General features: G+C 44.5%; 2 protein-coding genes across 7 annotated transcripts in view; both read left to right on the forward strand.

Moving 5' to 3' along the window:
* Positions 1–2,031, forward strand: part of LOC110528073 (F-actin-capping protein subunit beta isoforms 1 and 2) — a 30,104-nt gene extending 28,073 nt beyond the window's left edge. The window contains exons 8-9 of one of the 2 annotated variants that reach the window (XM_021609869.2): positions 122–223; positions 920–2,031. In XM_021609869.2, coding sequence (XP_021465544.1) covers positions 122–215 — 94 coding nt within the window. In that variant the 3' untranslated portion in view covers positions 216–223; positions 920–2,031. The remainder of the gene's footprint in view (positions 1–121; positions 224–919) is intronic. The other variant, XM_021609870.2, reaches the window with a different exon arrangement.
* Positions 2,032–4,013: 1,982 nt separating this feature from the next.
* Positions 4,014–22,605, forward strand: part of LOC110528980 (cadherin EGF LAG seven-pass G-type receptor 2) — an 86,804-nt gene continuing 68,212 nt past the window's right edge. For 3 of the 5 annotated variants that reach the window (XM_036983626.1, XM_036983627.1, XM_036983629.1), the window contains exon 1: positions 4,016–7,843. In XM_036983626.1, the coding sequence (XP_036839521.1) occupies positions 4,285–7,843 (3,559 nt within the window). In that variant the 5' untranslated portion in view covers positions 4,016–4,284. Of the gene's footprint in view, positions 7,844–22,605 lie in introns of all 5 variants that reach the window. The other 2 variants (XM_036983630.1, XM_036983628.1) reach the window with 2 other exon arrangements.

The raw sequence follows: 22,605 nt of genomic DNA on the forward strand, positions 1-22,605 counted from the left end.
TTTGCTTCCATTTCCCTCCTCCTTCCCCTGTCCTATCTCTTCTCTATGCCCACTCATCCCTTATTTGTCTGTCTGCCTGTCCCTCTTCTCCCTTTCTCCTCTCCTCTCCACTGTGGTCCAGATCTATTGACTCTCTGCCTGATAACCAAAAGTACCGGCAGCTCCAGAAGGAGCTGTCTCAGGTCCTCACCCAGCGCCAGATCTTCATTGACTAGGGCCAGAGGTATCGTCTGGCATGGGACAACAGGCTGTGTGTCTGTGGCATTGGAGGAATGTGTGTGCGCGCTTGCATGTGTGGCATGGTGTTTGTGTGATTGAGTGGTTTCCCAGAAAGTTGCAACACGCTGACATTGTTTCTCAAGGAGCGTTTGTTGCAGCTAAGCCAACCATGCCAACATGCAGTTTGAGACAACCAACTGCATGAGGAAGAGTCCTAGATGATTAACTTACCTGACTAAACATTTCATGTTGATTGCACCTAGACAGGCAGTGTCTGGAGTGTATTAACCCAGCCATCTTCTCTACAGTGAGAGAGAGTTGGAGACCATGTGATATCCTCACAACTTGTTTAAAAATGAATTTGCTCTGTATCTCTACCTATTTTTCCCTCTATCTACCCATCTTATTTGCTTTCTCACAAATTCACTTTTACTGCATCTATTAATTGTTGAGTTCCAAATAGGCCCCAATTCCCTTGGCACTCCTGTATATCTGAAACTATTGTAATGTTTTATGGTACTTGCTTCACCTTAGCTTCTGTGAGGCTGAGTGAAACTTTTATCATATTGCTTAGGTTTTTATTTATTTATCAAAAATATCTACAGGAGTGCTTAGGGGAATCGGTGTTACAGGTTGATTTTGGAATCTAGTGTATATTTAATCTTTCTCACTCATTCTCTCATTCCCTCTTCCCTGACAGGAGTGTTCAGACCCTGGCTGACAAGTCGAAGCAGGAGGCTCTGAAGAACGACCTGATGGAGGCGCTTAAACGCAAACAGCAAAGCTAGAGATGCTATTTTTTTTATTCGATTTTCCTCTTTCTCTCTCTGTTCCCCGCGCAGTATCTCCACCTTACTCAACCATATTTTTTCTGTTTGTACGTCTCTCCTTCCATGCCTGTTTCAGTGCTGCACTCTTGTTCATTTGTGGGAAAAACAAAAAAGAGAATGTTTAGCTTTTTTTTATTTTCATGCATTGTTTTGAGGCATCTCATTCGCTTTCAAGCCATTCACCCACCCTGTCTCTCTCTCCGTCTCTCTCTCTCTCTGTCTCTCTTATGTTATGAATATTATGATAGTATTCTTAAGGTTAATGATAATCTTACAGTTTTACCGCAATGTTTATAATCCCTACAGCTCTGTCACAGCTGAGTCTGTTTTGAATGAGTGACATCAGCTTCTCTCCTATCCTCTGGTTAGGGGACAGAATCAGATACAGACTGTACTGTAGCTAGGCTTGGCTGGGCTAACAAATCGTCATTAATTTCCACCAACATTTTCTTTCTTGTACCCATTATATCAAAGTGTCTGTGCCACCACCTTTCTTGAAATATAACTGTCATTTTTCTGGGTGATGTAATGGCAAACGAATGGGAGAGGGTGGCCCTAGATATTATGTATTGTAAGGATTGGTCTATGGTTTGACCTTCGTCCCACTCTTACCCGCATGCGTTGTGAGTCTGAACGCATTGGATCACGGGATGGAGCTGTAGACCTCTAAAACATGGGGAGGGACTGTTAGGTTCACTGTGTATAACCATGTCATTAAGTCCCCCTCTTACACTGTGTATAACGTGATGATTTGGATACCTCGGTCTCTCTCTCGGTCTCTCTCTCGGTCTCTCTTTCACCTGGTCTATGTTGGGGGCACAATTTTGTCTTTTTGCGTCTTGAAGGAAGCTTTTGACCTTTTCTGTTTTGGGGGGAATCTTTTTTTGTTGTATTTTGTTTTTATTTTGTAAAGCTAATGATTCATATTTTATTAGAGCCTCCAGTAACAATAAAAACAGTAAAACTATTTATTGTAATATTTTAACTTTTGCTTCTTTTCTGCATCATGTCCATCACTCACAAGGTTGAAACTTTTTGCTCTAGACTTGTTCTTGGGCTCTAGACTTGTTCTTGGGCTCTAGACTTGTTCTTGGGCTCTAGACTTGTTCTTGGGCTCTAGACTTGTTCTTGGGCGATCTTAAGATTATGATTGAATTAAACCAGTTATCTAAAGATGACCAATGGAAAAATGTTAGGTTGCTGTGACCGTGATGGCCAGCTTCAGCTTATTATTAGTGACATCAGGGCACTGGGCACAGAAGTTCAGCTCCACACACTGCATGTGTTATTTTCCCTCACATCAGTAAATGTTACTCGGTTGGTAGAGCATGGCACTTGCAATATAGGATAGTGGGTTCGATTCCTGGGACCTGCCAAACGTAAAATGTAAGCGCGCATGACTAAGTCACTTTGGATAAAAGCATCTGCTAAATGGCATTATTATTGTTACTCCAGGTGATCTCTTCCTGAACTAGATCTACCTGTATGTGCCTTCTCAATATTGTACACTGTTGCAGTCTCCACAGGTACCTTAGACCATATGTGAATGTAAGTGCACAATGTAAACTGAACCGATCACTTTCACAGTGCTAGGTTGCTGGGTCAAGACGTTGTTGTATCAAGACTAACTGTTTAATGCTTACAGTAGGATTACTGTAAAAGAGATCTGTGGACTTCTCTTGAAAGATGCGTTTCAGCCTAAACTTGTTTTGTCTCAATTGTTACCTAAATAGCCAGAAGTTAGGACTTGATTAATTGCTCTGATTGCTGTCTGCAGTAATGCACATGTACCAGCAGGTGGCAGTAAAGTGAATGTACAGGTAACTTCTACAATAAAGGAAACACCATAGTGTCCTAATGCTTTGGACCACCACGAACCAGAACAGCTTCAATGCACCTTAACAGATTCTACAAATGTCTGGAACTCTATTGGAGGGATGCAACACCAATCTTCCATGAGAAATTCCATAATTTGGTGTTTTGTTGATGGTGGTGGAGAATACTGTCTCAGGCTCTGTTTCAACAATCTCCCATGAGACTGCCATGGCATTTGGTTTACATTTTCATTCCCATTATACCATTCAGTGACCACTTGTCCATGGTAGTCAAAATAATGGCCTTCCCAGCTACTTTATACACAACCCTAAGCATGATGGGATATTTATTGCAGAATTAACTCAGGAATCCCACCTGTGTGGAAGCACCTGCTTTCAATATATTTTGTATCCCTCATTTACTTAGGCGTTTCCTTTTATTTTGGCAGTTACCTAGTTCACCCTCAGCAACAACAACAAAAAACAATTCTACAAACCAGATCAATAGCAGTCTAAAGAATGACTAGGAGGAGCCTATTTACTTTCACAGCTGCTCAATTCTTCCTCACGTCTGTGTAAGAGGCACATAACAGACATATGGCATAATGCCTCTGCTTTAGATGAGGATGATGATTAAGATGCCTTTGGCATGACCCATCTCCCACATGAGATACCAGCAGCATCTGCTGGGCAGCTTTCAAAAATGGTGTTTACATGAAACATTACAAGAAATACCCCTGCTCACTGTCCTGCCATTTACTCCATTTAACCTCATATTCGAGAAAAGCATTCCAATACCTGCATAGGACTAGAGAATAGCATGAATCATTACTTTTCACATAGGCCTGATGTGTGGTGTAATTTGACTACCCTATAAGGTAAGGTCACTTTTGAATTAGACATGTATGTATACGCATAGGGAAACACTACACTTTCTGTGCCTGGGGTTGTGTTGGGGGGGATGAGAACTGTTTGTTATTTAAATATTGACAGCATTTGTTTAGGCTTATCAACAATCCATGTACTGCTACTTTGCAAAAACACTGTAAACAGCTATATGCGTCTTCCACAAGGGGGACCAAACAGAGGCCAGTCATCTTTCTTTACAACTCAGTGTGGCCCCTGGGAGAACGGACCTTGCTACACACACACAATAGATTTATGATAATGAGAAGCCTCGAGCATAAGGGGTAGTAGGAGCCATTTTATTAATTCACGCGAACGGAGTGGAGTTGTAGGTTCGGCGTGTTTGGGTGGTGAGAAGCTAGGTGACTGCGATTTCTCTCCGGATTCAATTGGATTAGCTACTGTGGAGCAGTGAAAGCATGGATACGCTGCAACAAAAGGGAACGACTAGACGGAAAGTTTAAGGGAAGGCGGCAGTATTACGTTCAAACCTGGTTTAACATTATCGAGGAGCAATGCCCGTCATTAAGTGGGATTTGGTGTTTATTATTTTCGTCTGGTTTGAAATAATTTCACTGTCGGATTGCTACAGTACACACATCAGTGAGGATGCAGAGCCGGGGACGGTTATAGCAAGTGTGGAACAGAGCGGGGCATGCACTTTGGATCAGGTAATCGCTCCTAAATTCTCAAAGACCTTTATTGAAACTGATGCGTCCGCGCGCATTGTGTTCATTTCGGGTAGTTTAAATTGTGCCTCGCTCAGCTCCAACCCTTTCATCGTGTACACTGTTGTTGACTGCGTGAACAGTGGCCCAGGGTCCAGGCACCTCCTCACGAGCCAGTATGATGTTCATGTTCACGGCAGGAACTGTTCAAGTAAACACAAAATTAAATCTCAATGGGACTTGGAGATCATCAGTTTGTTTAAGGCCCAAAATCATCAGTTAGAATGCTACGAGGCTGGTACTGCTCTCCTCCGGGTATGGGATCTACTACCCGCATCTCCGACACACAGCAGGATGCACTGCAAGGTGACTAGTAGTTCGGACTTCTACTTTTCGGAGGGGCAGTTGTTTGTGTCCAAGACCCTGTGTTTGAAGCACGACACACTCCTTGAGCTAGACTTACATTGTAACCAATACACAGGAGATGAGAGGGAAGCTAAAGTGAACAGCATTTCAGTCCACTGGCGGGTGGGTCAAGGTTCCTTCAAGCAGGGCCACTTGGGGAAGTTACTACAGCAGGCTGTCCAGTCTGAGTCTGGCATAGTGAGCAGGAGGAAGAGGGCTGTCAACAGTAGCCCCCAGTTTCAGCCTCCTATGTACCAGGTGTCTGTGGCAGAGAATAAGCCAGCTGGAACTCCTGTAGTTGTTTTGAAGGCAGTAGATGCTGATGAGGGGGAGGCAGGCAGGCTGGAGTACTTCATAGAGGCCCTGTTTGACAGCCGCTCCAACAACCTATTTTCTGTGGACCCAGTCAATGGTGCTGTTTCCACTGTGGAGGTGCTGGATAGAGAGCAGAAGGACACCCATGTGTTCCGTGTGAATGCTGTTGACCACGGCACTCCCCGACGTACGGCCATGGCCACCCTCACCATCACAGTGAGTGACACTAATGACCATGACCCTGTCTTTGAGCAACAGGACTATAAGGAGAGGGTCAGAGAGAACCTGGAGATAGGCTACGAGGTGCTGACCGTCAGGGCCACGGATGGGGATGCCCCGGTAAATGGTAACATCCTCTACCGTGTCCTCAACAGCAACAGCTCCAACGATGTGTTTGAGATTGACCCCAGGTCAGGGGTGATCCGCACAAAGGGCCCGGTGGATAGAGAGATGGTGGAGGCCTACATGCTGTTGGTAGAGGCCAACGACCAGGGTCGCAACCCCAGCCCTCGCAGCGCTACGGCAACAGTTCACATTATTGTAGAGGATGACAATGATAATGCTCCCCAGTTTAGTGAAAAGCGATATGTGGTGCAGGTTCCGGAGGATATGGCACCCAACACAGAGATCCTGCAGGTGACTGCCACAGACCAGGACAGAGGAAGTAACGCCATGGTTCACTTTAGCATCATGAGTGGCAACACCAGGGGCCAGTTTTACATTGACGCTCAGACAGGCAAGATGGACCTGGTCAGTCAGTTGGACTACGAGGCTAACAAGGAATACACCATACGCATCCGTGCTCAGGACGGGGGACGCCCGCCTCTCTCCAACATCAGCGGCCTGGTAACGGTGCAGGTGGTGGATATCAATGATAACTCCCCCATTTTCGTCAGCACCCCCTTCCAGGCCACTGTGCTAGAGAACGTGCCGGTGGGTTACTCCATCATTCACATCCAGGCCGTTGACGCAGACTCCGGCGACAACTCCAGGCTGGAGTACTGCCTCATTGAAGCCTCGCCCAACTTACCCTTTTCCATCAACAACAGCAGTGGATGGATAGTGGTAGCCGCTGGGCTGGACAGGGAGAGCGTGGACTTCTACAACTTTGGGGTGGAGGCCCGTGATCATGGCCACCCGGTGATGTCCTCCTCAGCTAGCGTTAGCATGACCATCCTTGACGTCAACGATAACAACCCAGAGTTCACCCAGAGATCATACTACATGCGCCTCAATGAGGATGCTGTCGTGGGCACAAGCGTGGTGACGGTTTCTGCGGTGGACCAGGATATCAACAGTGTGGTGACGTATCAGATCTCCAGTGGTAACACCAGAAACAGGTTCTCCATCACCAGCCAGAGTGGAGGGGGCCTTATCACTCTGGCCCTGCCCCTCGACTACAAACTGGAGCGCCAATACGTCCTGAGTGTCACCGCGTCTGACGGCACACGCATCGATACTGCCAAGGTGTTCGTCAACGTCACCGACGCCAACACCCACAGGCCCGTGTTTCAGAGCTCCCATTACACCGTCAACATCAATGAGGACAGACCTGTTGGCACCACCGTTGTGGTGATCAGTGCTACAGATGAGGACACTGGGGAGAATGCACGTATAACCTACTTTATGGATGACAGCATCCCCCAGTTCGACATCGACTCTGACACAGGCGCTGTCACCACCCAGATGGAGCTGGACTATGAAGATCAGGTGTCCTACACGTTAGCCATCACGGCCCGGGATAACGGCATCCCACAGAAGTCTGACACTACCTACCTGGAGATCCTGGTGAATGATGTGAATGACAACTCTCCTCGGTTCCTCCGAGACCACTACCTAGGCTCTGTGATGGAGGACGTGCCAGTGTTTACCAGTGTCGTCCAGGTCTCTGCCACTGACCGAGACTCTGGCCTCAATGGACGTGTCTTCTACACTTTCCAGGGGGGAGAGGACGGCGATGGAGACTTCATAATTGAGTCCACCTCTGGTATTGTGCGAACGCTGCGTCGCCTGGACCGTGAGAACATGCCATTCTACAACCTGCAGGCCTTTGCTGTGGATAAAGGTGTTCCTGCTCTCAAGACGTCCGTGGACATCCAGGTGACCATCTTAGACGTGAACGACAACCCTCCCGTGTTTGAGAAAGATGAGTTTGACATCTTTGTGGAGGAGAACAGCCCAATAGGCCTGGTAGTGGCCCACGTATCTGCCTCGGACCCAGACGAGGGGAGCAACGCCCAGATCATGTACCAGATAGTAGAGGGAAACATCCCAGAGGTGTTCCAGCTGGACATCTTCTCAGGAGAACTGACCGTTCTGACAGATCTCGACTACGAGACTCAGTCGGAGTATGTCATTGTGGTCCAGGCCACCTCCGCCCCACTGGTCAGCCGTGCCACCGTGCACGTCAAGCTGGTTGACAAGAACGACAACGTACCAGTGCTGAAAAATTTCCAGATCATATTCAATAACTATGTCACTGACAAGTCCAGTAGCTTCCCCACAGGGGTGATCGGGCGGATCCCTGCCCTTGACCCAGATGCTTCGGACCAGCTCCAGTACAGCTTTGAGGCTGGTAATGAGCTGAACCTGGTCATCCTGAACCAGAGCACCGGGGAGATACGCCTCAGCCAGGCCCTGGACAACAACAGACCCCTGGAGGCCTCCATGAGGATATCTGTCTCCGGTAAGACCAACCTCTCCTCAATTGTTTTTTAATACATAGGCCCGTTTGTGATATGTTAATGTTAGGCACAGTGAAGGCTTTTGTTCTTCCTCATTCTTTAGATTTTTCCTATTTATGTTCCTCACTTGAAAATGTTCAACATTACAATACCAAAGATGTAATTTTTTTTGACACAGATGGAGTTGAATACTGTGAATGCTGTTTTATGTATGGCCTCTGCTGCAGTGTTTAAATGTTACAACTTCATTATTTCAATATTAATCATAAATTAGAATTAACATTCAGATCAGGATCTTAGTGTGCCTCCTCAAGCCTTATGTTTCATTTGGAGAGAGAAGTCCTCTCTAGACTAGATTGTGCTTTTTAGCTTCTTGGGGTTTGTTTTTCTGTTCTAGTATTTGTCATCTTGTTAAAGTGCAGGCTGTACCCAGGCCTGATGTAGATCAATGTGGATTTAAATAGCAGTTGATCTGCATGTCTGAAACCGGTTAGCCTGCTCCTGTGGGAAAAACACTCCAGTGGGTCTGGATCATTGTTCATTATTACCCAACTTAAAACCCCCATTTTCAGCTATCACACAATATTTCATTCAATGATGGATGTTTTTCGAATCTATATATTCGCACGATTATGACAGTTGATTTCAAACTGAGGGTAAAACAAGGATTCATTTGACCATATTTATTTTGTATCACATGCCAGATTGTCAGGATATTTCCCTACTTACTTAAATTATTATTTGTCATTTCAAAATGAGCAATGGTTACCTTGTGTGCCAGTTGTTGTTATCCCAGCATTTGTATAACCTTTGTAAATAAGTGTAGCATGAACAATACAGGCCAAGCTATGGTTTATGTCATGTTGTAAGCCGTGATGGACTATGCCATCATTGTGAAGACACTGGACCCAGGCATGTAATTAACTTAGATTCATTTTAGACACACTGAAAGATAAAAACAGCCTGTGTCTTGTGTAGCACCAAACAAATATATTTTACATGTGGAGAGTTGTAGTAGCCAGCTCAGGAAACCCAGTGCGCTGTGTTGTCTACTCTAACCTCTTGTTTCTCTTTAATTGAGTCTGCATAAGGCGCCCGTCATTTCAACTGTCAGCACAATTTACAGAGCATTTTATTTGCTCCAAAAATGTGACTGAACTTGAATTGCTGCAGAACTAGATTTGTGACACGGTGTGAGTCAGACTGCAGAGCTGGTTCCTTCATGACCTTGGATCTCATTTAAAGAGATGTGCAAACAGCACCTTCTAAATGTCACACTGCATTTCAGTCAGGGATTTGACATCAAGGCGTCCATATTTAACTAGGTAAAACACCTTTAACCAGAAGGATTAAAACTGTCCAATTGGTATCTTTGCTCTGAGGTGGTGTGTTAATATCTGACCCTCTCATATATTAGCCAGGGGGCCAGATAACTAGATGGTCAGCATGGGTAGTAATCATTACAATGTATTGGAGCGCCACTTAGTTTTTTGGTGTTTTTTTTTTTTGTTTACTTCGCCTCCCTGAAGCCTCTTTTAAAGGAGGAGGTCCCTAGTGACAGATGAGAGAGCTCTCTGTCTGTCTTGGAGACAATGGCGAGTGGTCGAATAGAGGTAGGCACGAGGAGATCATGCTAGGCCCTGGTTGGGGGCAACAGCTGTGACTCTACCAAGGACCAATTAGATGGATGGCTTGTCTCCGCGTCCCGCACCTGTTGGGGTATCTGTCAGTAGCCCTGCGGGTGAAAGAAAGAGGGAGAGGGAGGTGGGTGGGTAAATAGAGAGCAAACAAAAATCATGTTGGTGTGAGATGGATAGAACATGAAGATGCAGATGTAATGAAAAAGGTAAATAAAGAGAGAGGAGATGGAGAGGGTGCCTGCCTGTAGAATAAATGTTTGCCCCAATGCTGAGAGATCTTCCCTTGGTGACTGAACACCCTCCCATTATGTTCCCTTTATGCTCTCTGATTTATGAGTGATGCCATATGATGGATGATTCCATTAGCCTCAGCTAGTCTGTGATGAAATACAACAGATCATATCACTTCAACCACATCAATTACACTGTTAAGGTGCACCGATTCAGGTAAATATTAATACTAGATATTAGATATTCATGTTAAGAGGAACATCAAAAGGTCTGAAAAAGGTTAAATAAGAGCTATACCTATGTGTAGTGTTTCACAATGACTTTCATTGGAGTGGCGCAGTGTTGAATAGCCTATGATTGGCATGGTGGGTCCATTGCACTCTCTGTAGCTGCTCTCATGGCAGCCCTGGCAATTATACTTTTGATTAATCCTTTGCTTAGCTAATTATGGAGCCAGCTTTCCTGCCATGGTGCACTGGCTGTAGGCCCTGGAAATTAATACTGGTATGAGGGATACCCTGGCTAATGTGCTGGATTAGACGTTCCATATCACTGGCCGTGGGAGTAGACATTTCTGAATTAATTTCTGCAGCCCAGATTATGGTTGTAAATGCAGTTGATTACATATTTGTGGGGATTGTTAGATCTGTCTTCTCCCTCCTGAGATGAGGAACATAACTGACACCAGATCAGCTCAGCCAAGACGTTTCTGACCGTGCTGGGAGGCCAGTACCAGTGGGTTTAGTAATTGATGTGGCAGAACCTGGGCTCTGTTGCTCCAGCATTGACATTCTGCTGATCTAATGCTGCATCCTGTGTGTGTGAGCTCGCATTAATGTGTGTGTGCTTTTGATGCTGGGGATTTATCCTCCTTCCTCTCATCCTTTGATGGAATAATCTCCCTCAGTCTACTTGCCTGAAGATTGCTCTAGAATAAACACCATGGTATTTACTTTGTCATGTTTGTTCCTTTGATGAAATTCGATGAAGCTTTAGTAGTCAGAATACTGCACATGCCCACAGTTCTATTTATCAGCACTGAGGTTAAATGGTCAAGCCCTCCCCTCTGACTGAACATGGAGCTTGATTTGCCTCAGCCCATGGCAGGATGTGCAGTAGCTCACTGATGACATGCTAATAGTAGCAGGCATGCTACGTAGTCTACCTAGGTGGTCTCTGGCCAGGAGGTACTGTCGCTGGTTAGATCATCAGTAGTCAGTATACTAGGGATTCTCCATAGGGAAACTCCTCTCCTGTCTCCTCTCACCAACCCCTCTGAACCATCACAGTTGACCCCTCACCTCTGACTATTCTCATTACCTCCCTTGGTCAACTCCCTATGCCATCAGACAGCATGTTAATCAGTTCCACAAGGATTAAGGTAAAGTTTAAGAAATTGGATCTGAATTAGGACTGAGATTCATGTTGACACTAGAATCAACTTCTATAGTGCGTTGCTTTGTGATTATTGCTCACAAATCTTATTTCAAGACCATTACACATATGCAAATATTTTGAGACCTTGTAAACATAGTATAAGGTTACATTGGTTCTCTTTTAATTAAGCACGTCTTAAGAAGACTAAGTGAATCTACAATGGGCAACTTGTTTTAAATGTTCAAATCTCTGATTTGAATGTGAGACAGTTCTCCCAACTCCCACACAGCCAGGCCCAGGCAGTCCATATTCTGTGTGATTGAATGTTGTTTTGTAAGGCGTTCATTCTCCCACTGTCACCATCCACCGCACAACACAACAGGACAAGAGTGGAATCTTAATGGGGAAGGAAGCCACTCTCATCCATCACATCTAAATCAGCGCTGTCCCAGTCTGTGTAATTACATGACAGTGTATTAAGACTGGGCTGTTGTCTGTGGATGGACTTTCTCTGTGGCTGGTCTCTGCAGGGTCTGGCTGTATTAGCTGAAATATGGATGGCTGCACAAGAGTAGCACTGAGATCAGTTTTAATCACACCCTTTGCTTAGTGTTTGAAGCCAATGGGTTTCTCTCATGGCGACGCGGACATGGATAATGGAAAGTTGAGAACGTGCTCATACCCAGAAATACCCTTGGCCTACATATACTACCACTCAATATGCCATACAATTTCCATGATGTAGTCTGTTTGTGTGTATGTTTGTGCTGACTTGTCTGTAATGGGCCTTTTATCTCTCTCCATACCTCTGTTCTCCCCCAAGAAAACATTAGTCACAGCCCTGCTTGGAATGTATGTAGCACTTTGTCCACCTATCTGCTATTTCCTCTAACATCACCTATTTCCTGGATTCTGTCCCTGTTTTATTCATCAGTCATCCAATCCTCCTCTTCTATCCATGATTCTCACCCCCGCAGCAACCTCTCCGCAGCAACCTCTCCGCAGCAACCTCTCCGCAGCAACCTCTCCGCAGCAACCTCTCCGCAGAAACCTCTCCGCAGCAACCTCTCCGCTGCAACCTCTCCGCAGCAACCTCTCCGCTGCCCCCTCCCTGCAGCAACCTCTCCGCAGCAACCTCTCCGCAGCAACCTCTCCGCTGCCCCCTCCCTGCAGCAACCTCTCCGCTGCAACCTCCCCGCAGAAACCTCTCCGCAGCAACCTCTCCGCAGCAACCTCTCCGCAGCAACCTCTCCGCTGCCCCCTCCCCGCAGCAACCTCTCCGCTGCCCCCTCCCTGCAGCAACCTCCCCGCTGCAACCTCCCCGCAGAAACCTCTCCGCAGCAACCTCTCCGCAGCAACCTCTCCGCTGCCCCCTCCCTGCAGCAACCTCTCCGCTGCCCCCTCCCTGCAGCAACCTCTCCGCAGCAACCTCTCCGCTGCAACCTCTCCGCTGCCCCCTCCCCGCTGCCCCCTCCCCGCTGCCCCCTCCCTGCAGCAACCTCTCCGCAGCAACCTCTCCGCAGCAACCTCTCCGCTGCCCCCTCCCTGCAGCAACCTCTCCGCTGCAACCTCTCCGCAGCAACCTCTCCGCAGCAACCTCTCCGCAGCAACCTCTCCGCAGCAACCTCTCCGCAGCAACCTCTCCGCAGCAACCTCTCCGCTGCCCCCTCCCCGCAGCAACCTCCCCGCAGCAACCTCTCCGCAGCAACCTCTCCGCTGCAACCTCCCCGCAGAAACCTCTCCGCAGCAACCTCTCCGCAGCAACCTCTCCGCTGCCCCCTCCCCGCAGCAACCTCCCCGCAGCAACCTCCCCGCAGCAACCTCTCCGCAGCAACCTCTCCGCAGCAACCTCTCCGCAGCAACCTCTCCGCTTCCCCATCCTTTCAAGCTCCTCCAGCCTCTTTCTTTTCTCCCCCTTTCTCCTTTGACTGTTGTTCCCTCTCTCCTCTGTGAAAGGAAGAATGCCTAAGATAAATGCTTTGTTAAGCACCCAGTTGTCATGGTGACCCCAGCAATGCCTGAGAAATTCCTGGTGGGTGGGGACATGGGGGAGGGTCCCTTTGTGTTGGGAAGATGGGGGAGGGGCAGCACATAAATTCTAAAGTGCAACAGCGCAACTTTTGAGCCGACTGTCACCCTCTCCCGCTCCCCAGTGAAGGATAGACCCCAATGAGTCTTGCTTTGGACACGGGGTCTGTGAGGCCGGCCACAGTGACCTGTCTGACTGCTCGACTCTTCTCTCTCACCGTTTGACCTTTTTTTTTATTGGACAAACTATTTTGACACACTATCTATTCTGCTTATGTGAGGTTACAACTGTTTTCCTCAGAAATAACTTGTATGTTGATGATAACTTTATGCCGGTGCCAATAACAATGGATTGCTTTAAGTTTAGAAAAGGTGACGTTAACTTTCCTCACTAAACCTAGGCACTATTTGCTCAACCAATACCTCTTTGACAGTGAGAGAACAGGAGCTTGGGTTTGATGGATGTCAACAGCTCAGAGTTTTGTAACTGCTCTGTGAAAACTTTCCCAGAGTAAAGCACATGGTAGGCAGGTTGTGTTGTCTAAGCCCTTTGATTTGTGACACAAATGTGTGGAGAGGGTATCTGATTTCCTACTGTTGACTGCTTTCTCTATCAGAACATCTCCTTATGTGGGGCTCTCTTTTTTTCTCTCTCTTTTTCTCTCTCTCTCAACCCCCCCCCCCCCCATCCCTCCCTGCTTTGTTGCTCTGATGGTCTGGATGAGAGGGGGATGACATCATCCCAGTGTTTGGGATTAGGGCTGATGCATGGCTCGGGTAGGAGTTAGGGCTGTTGGCGTTAGCACACATATCGCAAGGTCGTCCTGTATTGTCCCCCACTAACACTGCAGACAATGGGGTGGGGAATTTAGTGGTCTCTGTCTGGGTCTGTACCCCTCTGTCCTTGTGTCCCTTGTTTGTTCTGGTCCTGTAGTCTTCAGGGGAGTCTGACGGTGCCTGCCAGCACCGCCATGTTAAGGCATGAGTTGGTTAATTTCAGATTAATGATGAAGACTTTAGTCTCAGTTTTTGTCTCCAATACTTTTTTACTCCTTAGATTAGATTTATTTGAATTCATAGCTCGGCTATCCACTGCATTGCCACACATTTCGGAGCTGGGGAGCTGGGGAGCTGGGGTACTCTTTCTGTTATGTCTACAATAAATCCCCTTTACTACTACTACAACTACTACAACAACAAATGAAACTTTAATTGACAGTGTTTATTTAACAGATTGCTTACTTGCAATGGGGCGGCAGGGTAGCCTAGTGGTTAGAGTGTTGGACTAGTAACCGGAAGGTTGCAAATTCAAAAGCCCGAGCTGACAAGGTACAAATCTGTCGTTCTGCCCCTGAACAGGCAGTTAACCCACTGTTCCTAGGCCGTCATTGAAAATAAGAATTTGTTCTTAACTGACTTGCCTAGTTAAATAAAGGTAAAATAAAAGCTACATTGCACTAATTTAGCATCAAACCATAGAGATATTACACAGTGACCTGGTTTCATAGGCTCCTACCAAAGAGGGTAGAATGTCAGCGTTGGAGCTTCAGGCTTTGGCACTAAGAATGGGGGAAGGGTTCCTAGTTAACACACAGTGTGTGAAATGCTGAAACTCGAATGTTTTTTAACACCAACTAGGCCTTCCAGCTGACTAGCCAGATGGTTTATTCTGGACAATGACGAGTTTGGCCATCTAGGTGGCATCAATCTTATTCTTTCAGCTGTTCCAATTAAACTAGGTGGATTGTTTTCGTTAAGTGGCCACTTAATCAGCCATGCAAAGAAGGACTGGGCAGAATCAGATTCTATAGATTAAAAAAATACTTGTATTATTTTCACAGCATGCATGGGAAATAGTTTTTTAACAAGGTCACATCAGTTATTTACTTTCAAATGGAGGGTTTTCAATGCTATTATAAGGCTTTGGTCACTATTTAAGAATCTCTGCTGAAAGAAATCTCTATATTACTGTTGTTGCTGATGTTTGTCATGTTAACTAGTCATCCGTTTGAGTAATGTGACATTGATGACCATCATCACGCCTGCATCCCTCAGTACCAAATCACATCCATATTGAATGAGTATCAGAACTCTTGAATACCAGCCTCATGCTTAGTCACGTCTCTGCATACTAATGTCTCTTTACTAAAGTGCCGACAGAGGTTTTTCTTTTAATATGCAAATGTATTGATTTGACCTGCACTTATCCTTTTCTTTGGCTTGCCCCCTCTCATAATAAGGAAAAATCTGTGGAATGCTAGAGAATGGAGTTATTTTAGCTTGATACAGAGGAGAGTTGTCCACTGTTGTCTTTTCTTGGGCTGTGAGACCCGGCATTATGTGGCTGCTCCAGAAATCATCTGGATTAAAATGCCTGGGTCTGACATTGCGCTCCGGAGACCCTCTCCTTTCCCAATTGTCTGGATGTTGAAGAAGATGGGAGTCTGGGCTGTGTTTCTGTTGTTCTTCATGCATTTTCTCATGACAAATACTGTTTGGTTTGCTCTATTGGAGGAGAAAACAGATATCCAGTAATTACACTTGATTGTTTTGATTGCAGGGTTGTGTCAGATTTCTGCATAATTATAACCCCTCATTTCACACCATCCTCGTGTACACGTACGTGCGTACAGACACTAAGACCAAAGACAACAAATACATTTGGCAACAGTTACAGCTGTATTGTGGAACAAGAAGATTTGGCAGCATTCATCATAGATTTTTTATGATTCTGTCGAACAAATGAATTCATTTTGTGCAATTGAATTGGCTTTACATCATTCCGAGATATACGTCAAATCTGTTGCATAGGAGTTAGGACATGCTCTCTCCACAGTCACCCCTCCTCAGGCTCAACAGAAGGGCTATGTTGGCTCGCTGTGTGATATATGAAGTGCTCATGTTAATTTGTGCTTAATCTCATACAGCAGCTGTCTCCCCAAAATTAACCCATTAACCCCTTCACCCTGCTGGAGGCCAAGTGCACATTGTCCACAACCAATCTGCCTCAATTTGCCCTCCTTACAGGATGATGTACGCATGCACACATCGCACTGAATGTGGATCTAGCGTTCATCTGCCTGTCTTTTTTTTTTAAAGAACCAACCTCTCTAGATGTCTGACTGCCAAACAGTTTCAAGCCATTGTACATGTAAAATCAGTGCGCACTAGGTTCTCAAATTACATTCAGAGATACTAAGTACTCTCGGCCAGCAAAAGCTATTGGTGTGTCTGAGCCCTTAATGATCCAGCCCACAGTTACGTTCATGTAAAATGTGTGAACACATCCAAAAGCTAACCATTTTTATACTCTCCCATCACTCCAGTGCCCAAATGGGTTGTCTATTCAGTCTCTGAGTCTATATTCAGAGGTGGCAGTTACCAACTGCCTCTGTTTCCATGCTTGGTGTTGGATAATGGACAATATTGTGGGAGCTTAGAGAATTAAATCAGCTATCATGCTGTGTTTGAGCTTCAGTCTGTCCATTACAGGGTTGTCAGACCCTCTCATTGGCTGTCTTGACAGTGAGGTCAGACTGCGACGGTTCTGATGATGATTGTGGACAGTAGAGGTAGTGAACCGTTTTAGGAGAGGTGGTCTGGTCGCCTGCCTGGTGGAGGGCGTGAGGGGGACTGTATCCAGAAGGGGAGTGTTGTTGCAACACTAACTAATTGGTAGGTCTATCATTACTTGTTACTTCTGTGGGGGTTTTTGTAACGGAATTACAAGGAAAAGGCTACATTTCTTTCACTTACAGAAGGTTAACAAGTTCTCCAAAACTAAATATGTGTTGATATTAGCTGGCAGGGGTCTTTCCGTCAACCTTTATTGTGTTTTAATGTATTTCTGATACCTTTTTTAAGACTGGTAGATGTTTTCTTAGACCCCTTTTCCATCTGTTTATCCAGAAAGCCTTTACTTATGCCAATGAAAAATGTTTGTTTATCTATGCCTTAATTTCCCCAAATTATAGACTCTTCTCTTTCATTTGCCACCCAATTTGATATGTTCTAATGAACTTCACATGTATGTGCTTATTGGTCATTTTCTATGAAAATTCAATGAAAATGGTTTTACTACTTCCACAGTCAGAGAATCAAACCTCCCAACTCCTCCTACCCTGCTAAAATGCCCTCTACAGGAGCATCATGTGGTGCCCCCCCCCAATCTTTAACCTAGGTGAACCCCACTGTCTACCAAGGACTGACTTTGCAACTCCTTTGATGGAGTTCTGATTGGACTGATTCCTTCTTGCTGATTGGTTGGTAGTGGTGGATTAGGCCTGCTGTCCTGCTGAGAGCTCTCTGGTCCTGTACATCAGCGTTCTGCTCAAGTGGAAGAGAACTCTATTCGGTTCGCATGACACCCACAGAAACCATAGGCAACCGAGGCCAGGCTTCAAAACACTCTCATAAAGACTTGTTAGCTTCCCTTTTTGGGAATTTTACCTTGTACACCTCAATCCCTGAAACCCCACCAAACCATTTTAGAAACCAATCTTTAGTTTGTCAAATAATCTTAGTCTTTACACAATTGCATGTCCACAAGGAATGGGTGTGAGTACTTGAGGACTCAAACTGACTTTAAAATTCAATCTTTAACCAGAGTTCACATTTTTGTTCAAGTACTGTAAAACTATTTGGTGGAATGTGCTTTGTGGCTGCCCGAATGGGCAATTGAAATTTTGTTCCCCAAAAATTGAAATATTGCGGGGCTCAACAAAAAATAAACCAATCCAAGCATCACACAGTTCTCACTCAATTGCGTTCTAATCACTCCCTCTACACATGCATGCTGCTTAATACGCACAAGCTCCCGTAGGCCTACAAAAATGAATGCCTATAAAACCTATCTAACTAATGTTGATACACAAGCTACAGTCCTTGCAAAATGATGACAGTTTTATCACAAATTCAAAATGGACTGGTTGATAGGGAAATAAGTTACAACAATATAGGGAGATGTATTCCAACAACAATCTATTTTCCATTTGGGCTACTTTGCAAACTGCTAGCGCAATTTATAATTGGTTAGCCAAGGATATAACCCCCTTAAACATAGACGGGTTCCACATTGAAAACGTTAGTTTGATAAAGACAGAGCGTATGTTCAACAGAATCATTAAGCCTGGGCCTCCTCACCAAACAGATGTAGTGGCCGCACTTCATCATCATGCAGTGTTCAATGTGAAATTGTTACTCCATTTGAAAAATTCCAAAGAACAAGCAGCATGAATGAGTCTGTTTGGTTTGTAACCCTGAAGAAATTGTCTTTCAACTCGCCAAATTGAGCCCCGTTTCAAACAATCACTCATTCCGAATAATTGTTCCAGACGCAAGATGTACATCACTTTTTCCTTTGGAAAGATATTCTGTTATTTTATTCTGTTATTACGCCATGTTTTCTTTTACATATAAAATAGTTATGTCTTTACTGTGGTAATGGCAATAAGACCATTTTAAATGAAATGAACAAAACAAGGCTATGCCACTGCACAGCCATAGGCTTCTACAAGCAAGCGCCACAGCTGAGGTTACTGCCTGGTTTAATATTATGTTCCACGATATAATATAACCAGTTGACATTACAGTTTCAATAAATGAATCTTAAATGGCACTTTTTTTTTTATTTTTTATTGACTGAATATACAGTACCAAAAGTATGGACACTTACTCATTCCAGGGTTTTATTTTTACATTCTAAATTGTAGAATAATAGTGAAGACATCAAATCTATGAAATAACAGATATGTAATCATGTAGTAACCAAAAAAGTGTTAAACAAATCTAAATGTATTTGATATTCTTCAAAGTAGCCACCTTTTGCCTGGATGACAGCTTTGCACACTCTTGGCATTCTCTCAACCAGCTTCATGAGGTAGTCACCTGGAATGCATTTAAATTAACAGGTGTGCCTTCTTAAAAGTTCATTTGTGGAATTTCTTTCCTTCTTAATGAGTTTGAACAATCAGTTGTGTTGTGACAAGGTAGGGGTGGTACACAGAAGATGGCCCTATTTGGCAAAATACCAAGTCCATATTATGGCAAGAACAGCTCAAATAAGCAAAGAGAAATGACAGTCCAGCATTACTTTAAGACATGAAGGTCAGTCAATATGTAAAATTTCAAGAACTTTGAAAGTTTCTTCAAGTGTAGTCGCAAAAACCATCAAGCGTTATGATGAAACTTGCTTTCATGAGGAACGCCAAAGGAAAGGAAGACCCAGAGTTACCTCTGCTGCAGAGGATAAGTTCATTAGTGTTACCAGCCTCAGAAATTGCAGCCCAAATAAATGCTTCACAGAGTTCAAGTAACAGACATCTCAACATCAACTGTTCAGAGGAGACTGTGTGAATCAAGCCTTCATGGTCAAATTGCTGCAAAAAAAAATCACAACTAAAGGACACCAATAAGAAGAGACTTGCTTGGGCCAAGAAACACAAGCAATGTACTTTAAACCAGTGGAAATCTGTCCTTTGGTCTGATGAGTCCACATTTTAGATGTTTGGCTCCAAACACTGTGTGTTTGTGAGACGTAGGGTAGTTTAACAATTTGTTTGATTTCTACATGATTCCATGTGTGTTATTTCATAGTTTGATGTCTTAACCTTTATTCTACAATGTAGAGAATAGTAAAAAATAAAGAAAAACCTTGGAATCAGTAGGTGTCCAAACTTTTGACTGGTACAGTGTGTATATGTAGTGACTTCAGAAAGCATTCAGACCCGTTGACGTTTTCCACATTTTCTTACGTTACAGCCGTATTCTAAAATGGAGTAAATAAAAACAATACTTCATCAATCTACACACTATACCCCACACACTATACCCCACACACTATACCCCACACACTATACACACTATACCCCACACACTATACCCCACACACTTTTATTACAAATAATAAACGGATGCCTTATTTACATAAGTGTTCAGACCCTTTGCTATTAGATTCAAAATTGAGCTCAGGTGCATCCTGTTTTCATTGATCATCCTTGAGATGTTTCTACAACTTGATTGGAGTCCACCTGTGGTAAATTCAATTGATTGGACATGATTTGGAAAGGCGCACACCTGTCTATATAAGGTCCCACAGTTGACAGTGCATGTCAGAGCAAAAAACAAGCCATGAGGTTGAAGGAATTGTCCGTAGAGCTCCGAGACAGGATTGTGTCTAGGCACAGATCTGGGGAAGGGCACCAAAAAACGTCTGTAGCATTGAAGGTCCCCAAGAACACAGCGGCCTCCATTCTTAAATGGAATAAGTTTGGAACTACCAAGACTCTTCATGAGCTGACCGCCCAGCCACACTGAGCAATCGGGGGAGACGGGCCTTGGCCAGGGAAGTGACCAAGAACCCAATGGTCACTCTGACAGAGCTCTAGAGTACCTCTGTGTGAGAACCTTCCAGAAGGACAACCATCTCCGCAGCACTCCACCAATCAGGCCTTTATGGTAGTGGCCAAACGGAAGCCACTCCTCAGTTAAAGGTACATTACAGCCCGCTTGTCATTTGCCAAAAGGCACCTAAAGACTCACCATGAGAAACTATTTGTTTTATTTTATTTTATTTCACCTTTATTTAACCAGGTAGGCCAGTTGAGAACAAATTCTCATTTACAACTGCGACCTGGCCAAGATAAAGCAAAGCAGTGCAACAAAAAACAACAACACAGAGTTACACATTAACAAAACTACAGTCAATAACACAATAGAAAAATCTATATACAGTGTATATAGATGACCTGGAGCCAGTGGGTTTAGCGACGAATATGTAGTGAGGGCCAGCCGACGAGAGCATACAGGTCGCAGGGATCGGTAGTATATGGGGCTTTGGTGACAAAACGGATGGCACTGTGATAGACTACATCCAGTTTGCTGAGTAGAGTGTTGGAGGCTATTTTTTTGTAAATGACATCGCTGAAGTCAAGGATCGGTAGGATTGTCAGTTTTGCAAGGGTATGTTTGACAGCATGAGTGAAAGAGGCTCTGACGCAAAATAGGAAGCCAACTCTTCAACAAAGTACTGAGTAAAGGGTCTGAATACTTAATCTACAGTTGAAGTTGGAAGTTTACATACACCTTAGCCAAATACATTTAAACTCAGTTTTTCACAATTCCTGACATTTAATCTTAGTGAAAATTCCCTGTTTTAGGTCAGTTAGGATCACCACTTTATTTTAAGAATGTGAAATGTCAGAGTAATAGTAGAGATAATTATTTATTTCAGCTTTTATTTCTTTCACCACATTCCCAGTGGGTCAGAAGTTTACATACACTTAATTAGTAGTTGGTAGTATTGCTTTAAATTGTTGAACTTGGGTCGAACGTTTTGGGTAATTTTGGCCCATTCCTGACAGCACTGGTGTAACTGAGTTAGGTTTGTAGGCCTCCTTGCTCGCACACGCTTTTTCAGTTCTGCCCACAAATGTTCTATAGGATTGAGGTCAGGGCTTTGTGATTGCCACTCCAATACCTTGACTTTGTTGTCCTTGAGCCATTTGGTCACAACTTTGGAAGTATGCTTGGGGTCATTGTCCTTTTGGAAGACCCATTTGCGACCAAGCTTTAACTTCCTGACTGATGTCTTGAGATGTTGCATCAATATATCCACATAATTGTTCATCCTCATGATGCCATCTATTTTGTGAAGTGCACCAGTCCTTCCAGCAGCAAAGCACCCCCACAATATGATGCTGCCACCCCCGTGCTTCATGGTTGGGATGGTGTTCTTCGGCTTGCAAGCATCCCCCCTTTTCCTCCAAACATAACGATGGTCATTATGGCCAAACAGTTGTATTTTTGTTTAATCAGACCAGCGGACATTTCTCCAGAAAGTACGATATTTGTCCCAGGTGCAGTTGCAACCCGTAGTCTGGCTTGTTTATGACGGTTTTGGAGCAGTGGCTTCTGTCTTGCTGAGCGGCCTTTCTGGTTATGTCTATATAGGACTCGTTTGACTGTGGATATAGATACTTTTGTACCTGTTTCTTCCAGCCTCTTCACAAGGTCCTTTGTTGTTGTTCTGGAATTGATTTGCACTTTTCGCACCAAAGTACATTCATCTCTGGGAGACAGAACTTCGTCTCCTTCCTGAGCAGTATGACGGCTGCGTGGTCCTGTTGGTTCCACTTTTCTGGGCTCCGTTATTTACTTAACAAATAAGGAACACTCAATGTGCTTATAAATCAAAACTATTTTAATCGAAATACAGCTGTAGACAGAAGTCAAAGATTAAACATCACACATACAACTGATGTCTCTCCTGAGTTCTGCAAAATAGGAAAAGTCCAAGGTGCTTTTAATATGCGTGCAGTCAACCCCCAGTGATGTCACTGCCTACGTCACTACCTTCTACTCATGAGACCATGCCCATGCATACACTGTTTTACAAACTTGCAATAGAGATACAATAGTTCCAGTGTTTTCTAAGGGCTCAGCAGTAATTTTCCACTCCCAAAGTTGCTCTATAGTGGTATGTTTGACTA

This window comes from Oncorhynchus mykiss, chromosome 7 (genome assembly GCF_013265735.2).
Source record: "Oncorhynchus mykiss isolate Arlee chromosome 7, USDA_OmykA_1.1, whole genome shotgun sequence".
Lineage (NCBI taxonomy): Eukaryota > Metazoa > Chordata > Actinopteri > Salmoniformes > Salmonidae > Oncorhynchus > Oncorhynchus mykiss.